The sequence below is a fragment of the Alosa pseudoharengus genome, unplaced genomic scaffold (genome assembly GCF_046254945.1).
Source record: "Alosa pseudoharengus isolate Yale_2024_CS ecotype anadromous, Long Island Sound unplaced genomic scaffold, YU_APseudo_1.1 YU_APseudo_1.1_scf_6, whole genome shotgun sequence".
Lineage (NCBI taxonomy): Eukaryota > Metazoa > Chordata > Actinopteri > Clupeiformes > Clupeidae > Alosa > Alosa pseudoharengus.
The window spans coordinates 18,858,368-18,875,866 of NW_027468848.1; the positions used below are offsets into that span (position 1 = coordinate 18,858,368).

A 17,499-nucleotide genomic window follows, 5' to 3' on the forward strand; every position below is an offset into this window, starting at 1 on the left:
TGTGTGTGAGTGTGAGTGAGTGTGTGAGTGTTTGTGTGTGTGTGTGTGTGTGTGAGTGTGAGTGTGAGTGTGTGTGTGTGTGTGTGAGTGTGTGTGAGTGTGTGTGTGTGTGAGTGTGAGTGTGTGTGTGTGTGTATGTGTGTGTGTGTGTGTGTGTGTGTGTGTGTGTGTGAGTGTGTGTGTGTGTGTGTGTGAGTGTGTGTGTGTGAGTGTGTGTGTGTGTGTGAGTGTGAGAGAAAGTGTGTGTGTGTGAGTGTGTGTGTGAGTGTGTGTGAGTGAGAGAAAGTGTGTGTGTGAGAGAGAGAGAGAGAGAGTGTGTGTGTGTGTGTGAGAGAGAGAGAGTGTGTGTGTGGAGGGTCAGTCGGAGGGGTATCTCTCTCAGAGACTTGCGGCACATGGAGAGGCAGATAAATCTGCATGCTTTCAGTCTCCGTCTACTACACAGATGGAAGAGGCCCAAATGGCCACGTGCGCACAGTGTATGAGGTGAAATGCCATTACAGTCTGATGTATGAAGTGTCACTGAGAGCTGGCTTCATTGTGATGTCCGTGAGTCTATTTGCACAGGACGTACAGTAAGCTGGATGTTGGCCTTGAGCTTCAACGCCACATTCTCTGCAGTTTGTAAAGACATGGTATAATGGCGCAGGTCTTTTGTGTCTATAACATTCCACACATGCTGTGAGTTGTGTGGGAAAACGTAGTCACTACTTCACATTATTCTGTCCTTGTTGTTTATAGAGGACTGAATGATTCTGTTTCATGTAGCTGTTCTCAAGCCTGTGCTGACACCTAACATGCATGGCTTTTAAAACAAAAGAAAATATGCATTTTGTCATGAGAATGCACTACAATTAAATATTCAAAAAGACACATTTGTATAATCACCAGCCATCTGAATTGGTGTCAACGGCTTGTGGTAATTACATATCAGTTCTCTATCCACACGTTATTCACAGGAGCATAGTAACCTGAATCGCTCCAGGAGCTCTTGTAATTATACCGTGCAGCTGGGTTGTCCAGCCCTTCCTTTTGTGAAAATGGACAGCCCCTCCAGGTGGACCCCCCTCCTCCCACACACACACACACACACACACACAAACACACACACACACACACGGTGTGTAATGATCCGAGGCTTTTCTACATCAAGTGTGCGTAGACCTGGTTGCATCCCACTGCCATTTGCGCACAACAGGAGAGCAAATCCATCAATCTGATGCAAAAACAAGTCAATATGATAACTCACAGTGGCCATTTATTTTGTTTTTTTTGTCTGTGTTGTTTGTTATCTTGCAACATACGCTTTCTGATGAGCACTTTGGAATGAATTCATCATTGGAAATAATGAATAGCGAATTTTGGAGACAAAATTGAACGTGCCTGTTCTAGAATGTGTTGTTTGATTTTTGAACCTGTAATAGCACCACGCTTGCCAGCTAACTCTCTGAGCTAACTCTTTGAGCTTCTCCCTGAAATAGCCTCCCTCTCGTCCATTTGTGGCAGTGCTTGGGCAGTTTTTTTTCGTCTGGTCAGGCATGTGCTAAATCAGGTGAAAAAGTAAATTGTTATTAATAACTGACAGCCCACCCACACGTTGACCACTGGCTGGCCCCTTCTAGTGCCTAGGAGCTGCCCCCCCCCCTTCCCTCCCTCCACAATAACAGGGTTTCATTAGCTGCCGCCTCCCCATTGGCACTGTGCTGTAACTGAATCACCCTGGCAGCTCCTGTGGAGAAACTGGAGCCTGGGCGGACGCAAGAGGAGGAGGAGGAGGAGGAAGGAGGCTGGGGGAGCCAGCAGAAGATGGGAGCAAGGAAGGAAGGGTATGGACGGAGGGGAGGGAAGGAGGGAGTGAGGGAGGAGTGGGCGGAGGGGAGGTCTGGAAGGATGCAGTGATTGAGTGCCATTTAGAGTAGTGGGAATGGATAGTCCAGTCTCTCGTTTCCCTCCATTTCCCTCGCCCGCTCTCCGCCGACACCTGACACGGCCCGGCGTTATCTGCCAGCCGCACCTTGGGCAGAAGGCAGAGGAGAGAGCCGTCCATCTCCACACGTCGCCGCCACCACCCCTTCCTCCGTGATGTCTTCATCGCCGTGGAGCGCCGCTCTGCTGCTCTCTAATGCAAATGCGGAGAAGCTTATTTATTTATTTATTTATTTGTGTTTATTAAGTGGGGAAAGGTCACTCGATTGGACACTATCCATTCCCCTTGTGACAGCGCGACACCACTCCACTCAGAAGAAGCACTCGTCTGTCTAAAACTCTCGCTTTCTCTCTCTCCCCTCTCTCTTTACCTCTCCCTCTCTCTCCCACTCTCTCTCTCCCTCCCTCCCTCTCTCTCTCTCTCTCTCTCTCTCTCTCTTTCTGCTTTCTGCATTTGAAGCGGTAGATTAAAAGTTTGTCCGTGAGGCCATCACGCTGCTGTACTGAGGAGCAGCGCAGCGAAGGTCTGCCTATTATATGTCAACACATGTTGATTTAGTGATTTAGTTGACCTGCTCCCCTGACCTTATGTCTATCCATGCATTCATTTTCAGTGGCTTCATAACATGAGACCTTGTCAATTCTCCTTTTCTCTGAGTCCCTGGGGGCCTTTCAAACCACGAAGCCTACCTGCAGGTGAAGCGGCACGAGGAGGAGAAGGGTTTTGCAAGGGGTGGAGGTTTTGACGTCAGGTTTATTGGTCACCAGAGGCTAGTTTGCTAGTTAAAGATGACATTTCTAGTCACCTTGGAACAGAGGGGCCCAGGATGTGTGTGTGAAAGGTGCATCATCACCATAAATGTATTTTCCAGTTTTCATTCTATCTCGGTCACATGATTATTGTTATTGTTCAGATGTGTCCCTTGCTTTTCTGATTGGGATCAAGTCAAAGCCAAGTGCTGCTCAACTATTGTTTTCTCATTTTAATTAAAGTCTTCTTCAATTGCCCTCCTGCATGGTATCCTAGATACGTAACTAAGCATATAGACCCAATGGCTAAGCTTTTCCGCTGCAGCTCCTCTGATTTATTTTTCTATTCCATTGTGTTCTTTGGGGGATTTTTGTTTCTTTTATCCACCTCTGTTTTTTTGCCACCATCTCCTGGAAAGTAAACAGACATGGTCGCTGGCTCCTTTGGCGAAACAAAAAATGCAATACGCGGCCCGCTATTTGACTGTGGCCTGTGGAAGCCCCTCGAGTGCCTCTGTGAGTTGCACCTTATCGGGTGTGCTGTTCCATGCCATCCCTGCCACGCTTGGGAAGCTCTGAGCATCAAGGCGGGGAGCCTCTTAGGCAAATCCGTTCACACGGCCCGGGCCAAATATGGTGGTGCACAGAGAGACGGGTCTCGAATTTTAGCCGTCAGCCGCAGTGGTGAGAAGGGACGATGACAAATTGCGCCACACTCCAATTCTAAAGTGGTTTATTTGTTCTATCAAGTGGTATTTCATATTTTTTTGGGACACAGTCTGACAAAAAAAAAACCCCTCTTTGTTGTGTGTGTGTCTGTGTGTGTGTGTGTGTGTGCGTGCACGTGCATGCTCGTGTGCATGTGCATTTTACCATATATGGTATTATGTAGCCTGAAGGCATAGGATTCCCTATGCAGAATGCCTAGCTTTATTCTGTTTGTTTGAATCTAAAACACACAGGAAATCCATTAGGAGCGTTATTATAGTTTATAAGCAATACATATTAGCAATTGTAATCAGCATGTTGTGCATGAGGCATTAAACTTTTGATGAACTGAACCACGGGAGCTCAAATGTTTCCGTCACTTGCTGCCATGCGGAGTGAGCTTCCACTACTCCAGCTCTGCACCGAGGGTCTGAGTCTGTGTACAACCCCAAATTAAAGCATTTTAATTGCTTTAACACCCACAAAAAGTAAATATTTTGGCTAATGGGAAGTACCTGCCGAGTTAATTTATGACCAAGCCAGAAAAGCGAAGGTCTTTTAAGACTCTGGGCTGCCTTGGGGGGGAGGTGATGGGACGGCCTGGTGTGAATCTCATTTGACGGCTGTTTATTTAGTAGGAAATGGCTTTGTGTGCCCTCTCAAACTAGGGACATGGTTCTCTGAAATTGTAATTCGCTGATAAATTCAGCGCCGTATTACAATTTAGACAAAGTTGGGTGTAATTTGTCGGAAGTTATTTATGCAGACAGCATGTTTGCTCATTTGTGCACTCAAGTCAGGAGAGTTTTGGGTTTCCTCCGAGCCAAGCAAAGTCCTCCAAAAGTGGTGGAGCTCAAAATGAAATCATTACCCGTCCAGATGTCCTCATGTTCCCTCATCCAATGCTATTATACGACAGTGCTTCTGTTTATTTGGATTGCTCAACTTTGAATTAGTCTTTTTTATTTAATATCTAGTATGTTTCGGTAGTGAGTACAACCACCAACTGGATCAAAAGGGGGTTCTTTTCCCCCACCTTACATTAGAGAGATTCTAACTTAGCTCATCACATGGGTCTGAGCCACTGAGTTATCGGTGATTAGAGGCCATGAACAATATGCCTTATCTTCCTCTGAGAGTATGCATGACAAGTGCTTTCTGTTTTGCATGAGTGCGTAGTACTCATGTTGTGAAACTTTCAAATTAAAGGATAAAAGGCCTTGTTTGAAAGTCCCAAATTATGGAGAACTAATCAGATAAGCAAACATTATCTTCATCCTCTTACAACCACCACCAAGTCTCGGAAAAAAAATAAAAAAAAGTCTTTGACAGTCTCCAAATATCTCCAGTCTCCAGGAATGCATCCAGCAGTCTAACGATATCAAACAATATCCAAGAGTACCCACCTTTAATCAGCCACCTGTAGTGCAGGGCTCTACTTTTCCACAGGAAGTAGCAGTCTTTTGCAGACTGATATTATATTCCAGACAGTTCAGCTCATCAAAATTCATTGATGTTTATGACATGGTAATAAGTTTGGTCTTGGCAGAGTAGGTTTCCTTTAATAACACTGCTGCTTATGCGCCTGTGGTGATTAGCATAGTTTAGAAACACGCTGACACTGCTGCATTAAGAATTCACAGATTTTAGACACCGGCCATCCACCCAATATTGAAAACAGATCCAGGCATATTATAGGGAAGAAACAGTAGAGTTGGAGGTGTGTGTGTGTGCGTGTGTGTGTGTGTGTGTGTATGGGTGTGTGTGTGTCTGTGTGTGTGTGTGTGTGTGTGTGTGTGTGTGTGTGTGTGTGTGTGTGTGTGTGTGTGTGTGTGTGTGTGTGTGTGTGTGTATGGGTGTGTGTGCATGTGTGTGTGTGTGTGTGTATATGTCTATCTGCCTGGTCTGTCAATAGTCTGAATCAGTGAATGCCAGTCATAACCTGTCTGATAAATGATGAGTGAAAGCTAGTAAAATGTTCCACCTGATGTTACACTGCATCAGATGAACCAGTCAGCAGCAGTAATGTGGACCGAACAACAATCAGGAAGATTTTTTTATAACTTTGTAACACAAGCTACAGTATATGGAGGTAAACAATGGCTCAGACCACCATCATACCACCATTGCCTTGACCTCAATACAAACCAGACAGGCAGACGACGTCAACATCACAAACTCTCATTGTAATCTAGCTCAAATATGTTTACTGACACTGACATTAGCATCAGTTCTCTGTTGTATCCAGTGCTCATCCATCCAACCCTATTTCCCCATCAGCCTATAGTGCTGTGCTGTGCTGTGCTGTGCTGTGCATAATGTATCTGCATATCTGGCAGTGTGGTGGTGCGGTGCCTGTAGTCGGGCCAGTAGGAGAACAAACCGGCGGTGGCAGCCATAGGCTGCTCCCAAGGCCCCCTCAGGCCTGTTAGCTGCAGCCAGTGGCATCGCCCGAGCAGCTAGAACACACGCCCGCACTGCCCTGCTCCACTCCTCACAAACAGAGAGACAGACAGAGAGAGAGAAAGAAAGAGAGAGAGAGAGAGAGAGAGAGAGAGAGAGAGAGAGAGAGAGAGAGAGGAAAGTGTGAAAATATGGCACCGATGGCCGTCCCTTTGACCCGTGGTCGGACAGCTCTCTACGGGCCTCGCGGCACCAGCCTGTGCTCTTTTGCCAGAAAGCATGATCCTGCACTTGTTTGTTTCATCGTGTTTGTTTGAGTGGGACCCAGAGGACTCACTCTCTCTCTCTCTCTCTCTCTCTCTCTCTCTCTCTCTCTCTCCCTCTCTCTCTCTCTCTCTCTGTCGCTAACAGTGGATGCTCACTGTGACCGATGTGTTTGCCTTTGACAGGGAGGTTGCTACAGTCAGTGCACATGGATACACAAGCTCATTTTCACATGTGGACCAAGAGCGCTAATCCTGTGCTTTCAGTCCCAACATCACACCCCCATATACACACACAAACACACTCACACACATGCACACACAAAAACACACACACACACGCACACACACAACACACACACGCACAACACATGTGTTTATGTATTTAGGCTCGGACTGGTGAATTGATTGAAAAAAGAGCAAACTCCCCAATCTGGGTCCCCAGGTAATTAAATGCCAATTGGATGTGGGGGTGTGTGGGCCCTGAATGCCACCCTCAGTGTTTGCCCACTGCAGACAAACAGACACACGCAACATGCTAATGACTGACCTTTCCTCCCTCCCTCTCCTCTCTCCCCCTCTCCTCTCCTCCCCTCTCCTCTCCTCTGCTCTCCTGCTCTCTTCTCCTCTCCTCTCTTCTCCTCCCCTCTCCTCTCCTCCCCTCTCCTCCCGTATCCTCTCTTCCCCTCCCCTCTCCTCTCTTCTCCTCTCCTCTCTTCTCCTCTCCTCTCTTCTCCTCCCCTCTCCTCTCTTCTCCTCTCCTCTCTTCTCCTCCCCTCTCCTGTCCTCCCCTCTCTTCTCTTCTCCTCTCCTTTCCTCTCCTCTCCGTTCCCTCCCTTTCTCACTTCTTCCCTCCCCTCCTGTCCTCTCCCCTTCCCTCTTCCCACTCTTCTATCACTTTTCCACCCCCCCCCCCCCTTGCTCTGTCCAACCCCTCTCCTCAACCCCCAACCAACCCCACACACCACCCCCCATTCCCACCCCATAGTGGCACATCCCAGGCTGAACCTGACACATTACTAATGGAGGTAAATGCAGACAGACATGTGGTGCAGGAGTGGAGGTTGCACATCTAATTGGTCAGAGGGGTGTTTTGAATGCTCCTGATGCTCCTGCAGTGATGGAAGCCGAGTGTCCATACTGTGAGATGGTTCTCAGTGTGGTTCACTCATCTCTACCTCATACGACACTGAAAAAGAGACTCCCACAGTCCTGAAATGGATCTAGGATCAAAATTTATGTCGGTGTGTTTATTTGACGCTGTAAAGTTCTTGTCCGCACAATGTTTTTTTTTGTTGTTGTTGTTGTTGGTTGTGTGAAACAGTGTGTGAGGTTGCTTGGGGATGAAATCATAATAGTGTGTATATAGAGATGTTTACCTAGCCCAGAGAGGACTGCGGGAGCCCAGCCAGCTCTACACACACACACACACACACACACACACACACACACACAAACACACAGACACACACACACACACAAACACACAGACACACACACACTCACACACACACACACACAGGAGCTGAGGAGCATGATGTGTATCAGTGTTTGTTTACACAGCAGTGGTGCTTGTCAGTGTTTGTCTTGCTGCCAGCAGTGCTCGTACCTATCCAGTGTTTTGTGACCAGGGAGCCGCTTCATACATTCATTAAAAAGGGTTAAGAACAGGGATGAGCTGATGATAGGAGGTGTGTGTGTGTGTGTGTGTGTGTGTGTGTGTGTGTGTGTGTGTGTGTGTGTGTGCATTTTTGGAGGCTACATGCCAGCATCTTTCTCCCGTTCACCGGATGCCTTGGACTCTTATTATAGAAGGGATTCTGATGGAATTTTCCCATATTTTCCTCTGAAAATGACACCCACTGTCCATGTTTGTTGCCATTGCCCTCCGTACAAGCTAACAAGCTTTTCCACATCCATTTTTCTGTCGAGCCGAACACATGGGTGTGATGAACCTGAGTTTGTTAGTGTCTGATGGCAGTTTTATCAGTCATCTGTGAACACTAATTAAACCCTGGGATATATTCAGTGTTATTTTTTTTAATGTAGCCCATTGCACAATGGCAGCAAACTTACATAACGCCTTGTGGCAGCAGCTGTGTTGGTTGGGGCAGTAGAGGGAAAAACTAGGCTGTATGAAACAGCTGTTCCCAGCTCTGCAGACTCCCGCCACTTTGAAGTTCTGAAAGGAAGGATTAGGCGTAAACGCGCAGAGACAAAGGTTCCTCCGCAGACAAATCGAAACGCTTTGTCGAGCCATTAGAGTCTCCAGGCGGCCTTTTTAAGACTCATCTGTTGATGCACGTTCTATTTAAGCCACAGATATCAGGTTTTCTTCTTCATTTCTCTCTCTCTCTCTCTCTCTCTCTCTCTGTCTCTCGTTTACTCTCTCTCTCTCTTTCTCTCTCTATCATTTTCCCCCGCCATATTAAGACAACAGGATTATGAAGGGAGTGTTTGCTGACTTCTGAAAAATCTCGGGGTGAGCGCAGACAGGCTCATTAAGACCAAGTGGTAGCGTCGGCGCCGATGTTTGTTGACACATCAGAACCCCCCCTCCCACTGTCTCTCATGGATGCCTCTCTTTCTCTGCATCACGCAGCTGCGTGCGCTCTGCAGGATCTCTCTTCCCGGCTCCCTTGAACCTCCCAGTCCATCAAAAGGCAGTTTTTCATCGTCAGTGTAGTGTCGGCTCGACGGGCGAAGATCAAACCATATGGGCTGCGCCATTACAACACCCTCTTCTTCTCAAGATGCTTTTTGTTCCCCCTCCATCATTCTTCCATGAGGCGTGTCATGTTAGTGGTGAGATGGGCAGTGATGGACGAGACGTCTGTGAGGGCAGGGTGAGGGGAGGGGGGGGTGGAACATGCTCGTAGAAGTATGATGAAGAGGACCTCCCCTGGACCCACACTTGCGCATAAATCGGCGCCACTTTCATTAAACGGGCATCTGCCTAGATGGCCTCAAGGTAAAAGCGCTGGCACCGGGCGCGTGGTGCGGGGAGCTGTGCCCGTCCAGCGCAGGCCGATTTATGGCCCGCTGCAGCCTCAGGTGACGTTCCCCCCCCCCCCATCACCTCCCCTCTCGCTGCATACTGTAAGTCACGGCGGCGACAACGTTGTCCTTGCGCTTGGACGCTTGATGGAGTGGCTGCCCGATCTGGCTGCCTGGTCTCCGAAGGTCTCTGCTCAGCCCGGTGAGACCTCAGACTCCTCCTGCTCCTCCGAGGGGCTTGATTCACGCTCCCCCCCCCCCCCCCCGCCCCTCCACTCAGCTCCTCTCCTCTCCTCCTGACCTTTACTTTCTCTTCTCTCCTCCCCTTTTTTCCCACTCTCCTTCTTTTCTACCTCTCCACCTTTCCTTGTGATTTCCTCACACTATATCCACTCCTCTTCCTCTCTGCCCTTTCGTTTGACCTGCTCTTTCTTCACCTTCATTTCCCTCACAGTTCTCCTCTCCCCCTTTATCATTCTCTTGTTTCTTTTCTTCCTCCCTCCATCCTCTCCTCCCCCTTCACACTTCCTGCCTGGTGTATTTATACTTACATTAGGAGTGCACACAGGACAGGAGGATAAGACACACTCACTGCGGTGTCCTGCTGTGTCCTGCGGCGTCCTGCGGCTCTGTGGCTTTGACCGAGTCTGACTGAGTAATGGAGGAGGTGCAGTCACTCACACAGGGGACGGATGCCGTCCCAAAGCCCAGCTGCACCCACAGCTGTGGAGGGGCACAGCCCAGTGTCACGCCACACACTTGGCTTCACACAGAAGGATTTTACAGGCACACAGAGACTCAGAGATCAACAAATACACACACACACACACACACACACACACACACACACACACACATAAACACACACACACACACACACACACACACACACACACACACTCACTCTCTCTCTCTCTCTCTCTCTCTCTCTCTCTTTCGCTCTTACACACACACACACGCACACACACACACACATACTCAAGTACACCAGTGTGTACACACACACACACACACACACACACACACACACACACACACACACATGCCCTTGAGCAAGGCACCTAACCCCTCACTCCTCCCCGAACGCCGCTGTAGAAGGCAGCTCACTGTGCCGGGATTAGTGTGTGCTTCACCTCACTGTGTGTTCACTGTGTGCTGAGTGTGTTTCACAAATTCACGGATTGGGATAAATGCAGAGACCAAATTTTCCTCACGGGATCAAAAAGACTATATATACTTATACTTACTTATACACTCAAATACACAAATGTACACAGATACACACATGCACACACATGCTCACACACACACACACACACACACATATACACACACACACACCCATACACACACACACACACAGACACACACACACACACACACACACAGAGTCACAAACACGATGCACACTCCCCACTAATGAACATGTCCTCCCTTTCCCCAGCGTTGTGCACTAAAGGTTAGAGCACACTACGCCTCCTGGAGCCTATTTACATCACCTGTGAGTCTGTTGTTCTTAAATAGATGTGCGCGCATTTGAAGATAATTGGGACCTGGATGTAGTGACTTTACTCTAATGAGAGAAGCACACACACACACACACTTTCTCTGCGAGCTCGTTCACACACCTCACACTTGATTTATCGTTGCTGCAATTACACCGCACAACACTCTCCCCCTATATTTCATTTAATTATGCGGAGGATGCACAGTAAGGTGAGCTATAGGTCATACTCAGGAAGCTGCACCTCTGAGTGTACAGAGTGGTGTTTTGCACATCTTTGCTTACCTGCGCCTTCTGGAGAGCCACCTCTAAAACCCTCCAGTCAGGTTTATAGTCCTGAGGAGGCCTAATACACTTCATTAGATTTTATCCCTCGTTAGAGGGTCCTGTACATCATTTGGGGTTTATAGATTTTCTCCCCCCCCCCCCCCCCCCTCTATCTCCTACCGTCATTTTCATCCTTTCTGTAACCTCGTTGAGGAATGAATTGTTTTAAGAGAACATAAAACGTAATGCTTGCAAAAAGCAGCAAACACCATCCCCAGGATGGGAGAGGGAATTGATTTTATGTAACAATGCCTTAAATTATGAAGCAGTGGTATTTAGTCGGAGAGCTGCTGCCTTTTTTTCTTCTCCTCTCCTTCTCAGCTCTAGAGGGACTGCCTGCGTTTAGTTAGAGAAACGGGTTTGATGGCAGAAAGGGGAAAAGAAGAGGAAGATAATTGCTATACCTTTTAGACTTCAGACGTTCAGTACGATGCCCTTACATATCCTCAGCCTTGCTACACACACACACACACACACACACACACACACACACACACACACACACACACACACACACATCCACCTCACCATTTAATTTTTCTAAAAAGAGAGAACATCAGGACATTCATCTCTCTTGCTCTCTCCGGCAAGACGAGGCGAGACGAGCAACTCAGAGGAGCGAGGGAAAGAGACAGGAGGAACAGAAAAACGACAGAAAGAGGAAAGAATGCGAGAAGGGGAAAACAGGGCTGCCGGGCGCCACTGCGTGAGGAAGTTTCTCCTCCTATCAGGTCTATTGCCAAGGTCATTGGCACCTTCTAATAACTGGCTGGTTTAATAAACTCCCCGAGTGTGTTGTCAGGGTGATGAATGGCAGAGTCAGCTGTGGCAGCATGAGAGGAAGCCTGGGAGGGAGAGGAGTAGGGAGCAAGGTGCTGGACTGAGCCCATCAGTACACACGCACACACACACTCACACACATGCACACATGCACACACACACATGCACACACACACATGCACACACACGCACACACACACACACACACACACACACACACACACATACACAGACACACACACACACAGGTATGGGCTCATATGTAAACAGGAGCAGTTTGCATACTCACAGGGCTCACAAAAAAACAAACAGATGCTCAGGCATGACATGCAAGTGCACACACAAAGACACACACACACACACACACACACACACACACACACACACACACACACACACACTTGTACACACTCACTCACGCATGTGGATCCAAGCAAGCAAACAAACAAACAGATGTGAGTCATAGCATACATGCTGTTGTGCACACAAATGCACTGCAAGAAAGGCACACAAACAACTCCCCACATAAACTGAAGCACCCAGGACCCAGCATCACACTTATGCCTCTGCAGGACCCAGCATCACACTTATGCCTCTGCAGGACCCAGCATCACACTTATGCCTCTGCAGGACCCAGCATCACACTTACTGTATGCCTCTGCAGGACCCAGCATCACACTTATGCCTCTGCAGGACCCAGCATTACACTTATGCCTCTGCAGGACCCAGCATTACACTTATGCCTCTCCATCATGGGGGACCTGTTGCTGGTCACATCTTAGTGCTTTGACAGTGTGTTATTCATGTGGGTTTGCAGAAACACACACACACACACACACACACACACACACACACACACACACACACATACAAGCAGGGGGGGCACATTTTCCTGTTCATTGTCTCATTTCCTTTCTCTGAACCTCCCATAATGAAACTAATAACTCTCCACCGACTGGTACTGATTACCTCGCCGTAGCTGGATAACACCGCCTTCCAAGGCACTCATTAATTGTCATAATTTATCTAAACTCATTCTCCATATTAATTGACAGTTGTTTAAACATGTGCTGCTGACAGTGTGTGCATCCATCTAATGACACCATCTTTTCTTTCCCCCACCCCTACCCCACCCTTCTCCTTTCCACAGGGCCTTGTATGGAGAAGGAATCACTTTCGTCGTGTTGAAGCCTAGCAACCTGGCCTCCTGGGAGATCAAACAGGAAGTGGTGCCAGGAAGCTCGTCCGTGTCCATGTTCTGTCAGCGCAAGGCCAGCTCGCTGGGACAGAGGTGAGTGGACGGTGACTCATGAGCGCCCCGGCGAGAGGGATCACACTCAGCCCTCTCACGTCTGACTCACAGCCTCCTGTCGAGTCTCAGGGAGCTGTCTGCTTTTGTTGCTGAGCCCGGCAAGCAGTTTAGCATGCTTAGCGTGAGTTGAGTTGAGTTTAGCATTGTGCGCTGTAGACAGCCTTTTTCCCTTAGCAATGATTCTGTCACATCAGGCTCTGCAGATTTTGATTAGTCTTTTTTTTTAAATTTCATTTTGGTTAGCTATAACAGCATCGTGGAACTCTTTCAACATATTTTAACAACTTCCGTGTGAACAGCTTGCTAATTGAGTTGAGTCTGAGAGCAAGTTATTTTGCTAAGAAGCCCAGCGTCATATTTCATTTCCATGAGGGGAACGGAACCATCAGAGGGGGAGTAGAAGGCATGGAGTGGCCCCCCACTGGGCCTTTCCCCAAGTAAGCAGATGTTCATCATCATAGACATCAACTCAGACTAATTAAACACATCCAAACAGCCCGCGCAACTCCGCTACTGGAGCACAATTTGTTGTGAGGTCACATAGGTTCATTGTTTGGCATTTTGCAGATGGACGATAATATACCTCATTGGTTTAATCGCTTCCGTTCAGTTTTATCTATATAGTGCCATAACATTAGGCTCATAAACAATAATATAATAATAATCACATCGCTCTGGTTCAAATGTCTGACATTTGGGCCGGTGGTGGTGTGGTGGTATGGTGGTGAGGGAACATCTAGGGTTCAATGCCCGGCTGCCACCATTGTGGTCATGAGCAGAGCACTTAGCCCTGTGTAGCTTCAAAGGGACTGTCCCTGCAATTGGCCTCTGGAAGTTGATTTGGCAAAAAAAGCTAAATGCATAAATAAAAAATGTAAACGCAAAATGTTGTGACTTGTCTGCCGTGGTTCACCTGAGCCATGGCGTGGTGCCCGCAGTGCCAGGGTGACTGGTGACGGGCAGTGCCCACTGAGCTTAAAGCTGCTAATGAAGTGTTTGCCTCCTGGGCTGGAAGTGGCTCTCAGTGAAAGCATCTGCTGAATGCAGAGGGGGAGTTTGTGCTCGACATCGCCAGTGTGCTTGATCAGCATGCTCAGGCTCAGGCTTGACCAATGGCCACTGTCACACGGCTCTGGGGCGGGGGCGGGGGGGCACGAACTGGGACCGTCCCTGCGATGTGCGGGTTGGACTGGGCCATCCCCCCGCAGCGAAACGTATGCGTTTATCTGTGTGTGTGTGTGTGTGTGTGTGTGTGTGTGTGTGTGTGTATCTGTGTGTATGTGTGTGTGTGTGTGTGTGTGTGTATGTGTGTGTGTGTGTATGTGTGTATGTGTGTGTGTGTATGTGTGTGTGTATGTGTGTGTGTGTGTATGTGTGTATGTGTGTGTGTATGTGTGTATGTGTGTGTGTATGTGTGTGTGTGAGTATATGTGTTTGTGCGCTCCTACTGGCCTCATTCTGCACAAATTGGCTTCGCCTCGGCAGTGACACTACCCCCCTCCTCTCTCTTTCACTCTCTTCCTCTCCATCTCTCTTCTCTCCCTCTTTTTTTTCACTCTCTCTTTCTCTCCATCTCTCTTTCTCTCTTCTCTTTCCCTCTCTCTTTCTCTCCATCTCTCTTCTCTCTCTTATCTTTCCCTCTCTCTTTCTCTCTATCTCTCTTTCTCTCACTCTTCTCTTTCCCTCTCTCTTTCTCTCCATCCCTCTCTAAATCTCGCTCTCTCTTGCTTGTTGCGCTGCTGCTCCTGAGGCTGGCGAGGGGCTCTGGTCTCTGGGGATCCTGGAGCCCTGCTCTGGATGGGAGGAGCTGAGCGTAGTGTGTGTACGTGCGTGCGTGCGTGTGTGTGTGTGTGTGTGTGTGTGTGTGTGTGTGTGAGGGGTAGGTGAAGCGCTGGGCCCCCGGGGACTTCTAATAGACGGGCGGGGGTTGAAGGGTGCCTTGGATTTATGGGCGCCCGTCCTGATGGCTGAAGTCTATAGAAATCCTCCAATGACAAGCTGCGCTGGAAATTTATGACCCTGGTGTCACACTAAATCTGTCATATTGCCTGGTAATTGCTCCTTTCTCGTACTTGGTTTTTATGTGGTGCTAGGAAATTGGTTCCTCGTACTTAAATGCCCCCCCCCCCCTCCCCCGCACCACCACCACCAAATTTGGTTGTTGCAGAGGGCCGTGGGGCTGTCAGGCATAATAACTGGGAGCTGGAGAAAAATAGAAGCTTTATTTGTTTATTGTGGTAATCTGTTAGTCGCTCGTACACTATTGCCATCTATTGGCTGAAGAGGCATTCAGAAATCTTGAATCTGCCGTGAACTTCTTCACTCTGGCTTTGAATCATTTGGAGACGGATGAGTTACAAAGATGAAATTCAGTTCCACAGCCAATTCCATTCAATTGTATTCATTTATACGATTCAATTAGTATTGTCCTAAGACAATGTGAAGGCTGAAATCCCCAAGGGCTTTCTCATATGACAGGGGTGAGGAGAATAAAAGTCCCTTTTGACAGCAGCAGGACTTATGTAGAATCTGACCCATAAAAGGAGGACCCACCTGCATGAGAGCAGCGCAGAAGAGCTGTGGACTGATGAGGGGACCAAGGGAGAGAGAGACAGAGAGAGAGAGAGAGAGAGAGAGAGAGAGAGAGAGAGAGAGAGGAAGATAGAAGCAGCAGAGAGAGGGAGAAAATAGATCAGTTTCATAATACAATAGAAAGTGGAAGAGAAGACGGGTATGAACGACTGCAATAGCTTATGTACATAAAATGTGTAAACAGCGCATAAAACCAAACAACACCTAACACATCAATTGGAAAGTTGTTATGACATGACTGCGCATACAAAGTCTGCCAAATCTGTATAGAAATGATGAATCTAACTGAGTAAATGTAGTCCAGAACGTGACACATGGCAAAGGTGACATACATATAGAGGAATTGCACAAATACTGTGTATGGGTTGGCAACCTCATTATAGTGACAGGCCAGAACTACTAGCCAGCTACATCAGCCGAGGAAGATCTGTCACTCGTACCAGAGACTCTACACTAAGGGGCCAGTCCTCTGTACCTTGTACCTAATTATAGAGAATCATAACTTATCAAAAATCAAAATCAGAACTAGGTCTTACTGGAGGGAAGGTGTTAGATCTGGACCTGATGTAGAAACACATGTAGACTTCCTGAACACAAGTAGCAAGACTTGTAGAATGCCTGCACTTATTGAACCAAAGGAAGGCCTGCCCCTTGACAGAAAGGATTCCTTGATGTGCACTAGGGAATGTTGAGGACATTTAGAACGAGGGCATTTAAATCCTGTTTGGTAAGGTCATTTCAAAATTGAAAATACAGTAGAGACATACCGGTAATAGACATAATGATGATACATTTGTATAGTTTGAGTTTGTATCTACTGTATGCAGTAGCTTTTCATAACAGATCTGGCCTATTAGTTCATAGATAAGCATTGTGGTGGGAATAGCAAAAACAGACAGATTATTCTTTCTACATCTTTTCTACAACACAATATAAATGTTGTTCATCGATAGTGAAGGAAGCCAACTGGGTGATCTTAATTGTCGGTGAATCAAAGGAGAGATAGCAATAGTCAGTAGCAGCAGCAATGTCTTGAACAATAGTGGACGATTTCAAAAGAACTGCCATCAAAATCAACAAAACTCAGTGACTGTTGAGTCATTGCTCCTTGAACAATGCATGGCATTGTTGATAACGTTACTACTTTGTGAGTCTCTTTATGCAACATCTCAACACCTCAATCCTGTGTGCACTGCATATACTTTTGTGAATCATGAAATGTGCCATGTGATGCATGCTACAGTCTGCGCAGCACCAGAGAGGACTGATCTTTTTGAGTAATGGGTACGAATGTCCCCAGCCGAAATGACACCGAGGCAGGCGGCACCAGGAAAGGACTAACAGTCATGCCTATCGATTTCCCGCCACAACGCAAACAAGCCTAAATGGATTCCCTTAGCCTCCCCGGCCCGCTAACAATTGAAATATGTGGATACACAATTAACAATGACTCAAGAAATAGGATTGTGGGAAAGGGGGTGGGGAAATGTACTTGTTCTCTGTGGTGCTGTTAGCGTACAGCACCAACCAAGTGATGAGATATGTTTGGGGTTTTTTTCAGTTTAAATTATCCCCCTTTGCAAGACACACACGCCTGTGATGTTTCTCATTTAGTTTCCATAGAGTGTCTCTCAGCTCGGCCCCCTCTCATTGTCTGCCGGTCTTTTGGCCATTCTCTCAAATTTACTGTGTTTTCTGTCTCACTGCCATTGTTGTCATGCTATTCATGCACTGTCTTCAGTGCGCTCTATATGCAATTATATCATTACTCAGATTGCAGCTCCTGTGTGTGTGTGTGTGTGTGTGTGTGTGTGTGTGTGTGTGTGTGAGAGAGAGAGAGAGAGAGAGAGAGAGAGAGACTGAGTGTGTGTGTGTGTGTGTGTACACTCATTCTATAATTGTGTGCATTTGTTTTCTTGCTCAATGCATTTTAGCCA

General features: G+C 47.5%; 1 protein-coding gene across 1 annotated transcript in view; it reads left to right on the forward strand.

Annotated features, from left to right (window-relative positions):
- LOC143106838 (transmembrane protein 132C) overlaps positions 1–17,499 on the forward strand; it is a 160,117-nt gene that overhangs the window by 70,787 nt on the left and 71,831 nt on the right. The window contains exon 4 of the mRNA XM_076271313.1: positions 12,809–12,949. Coding sequence (XP_076127428.1) covers positions 12,809–12,949 — 141 coding nt within the window. The remainder of the gene's footprint in view (positions 1–12,808; positions 12,950–17,499) is intronic.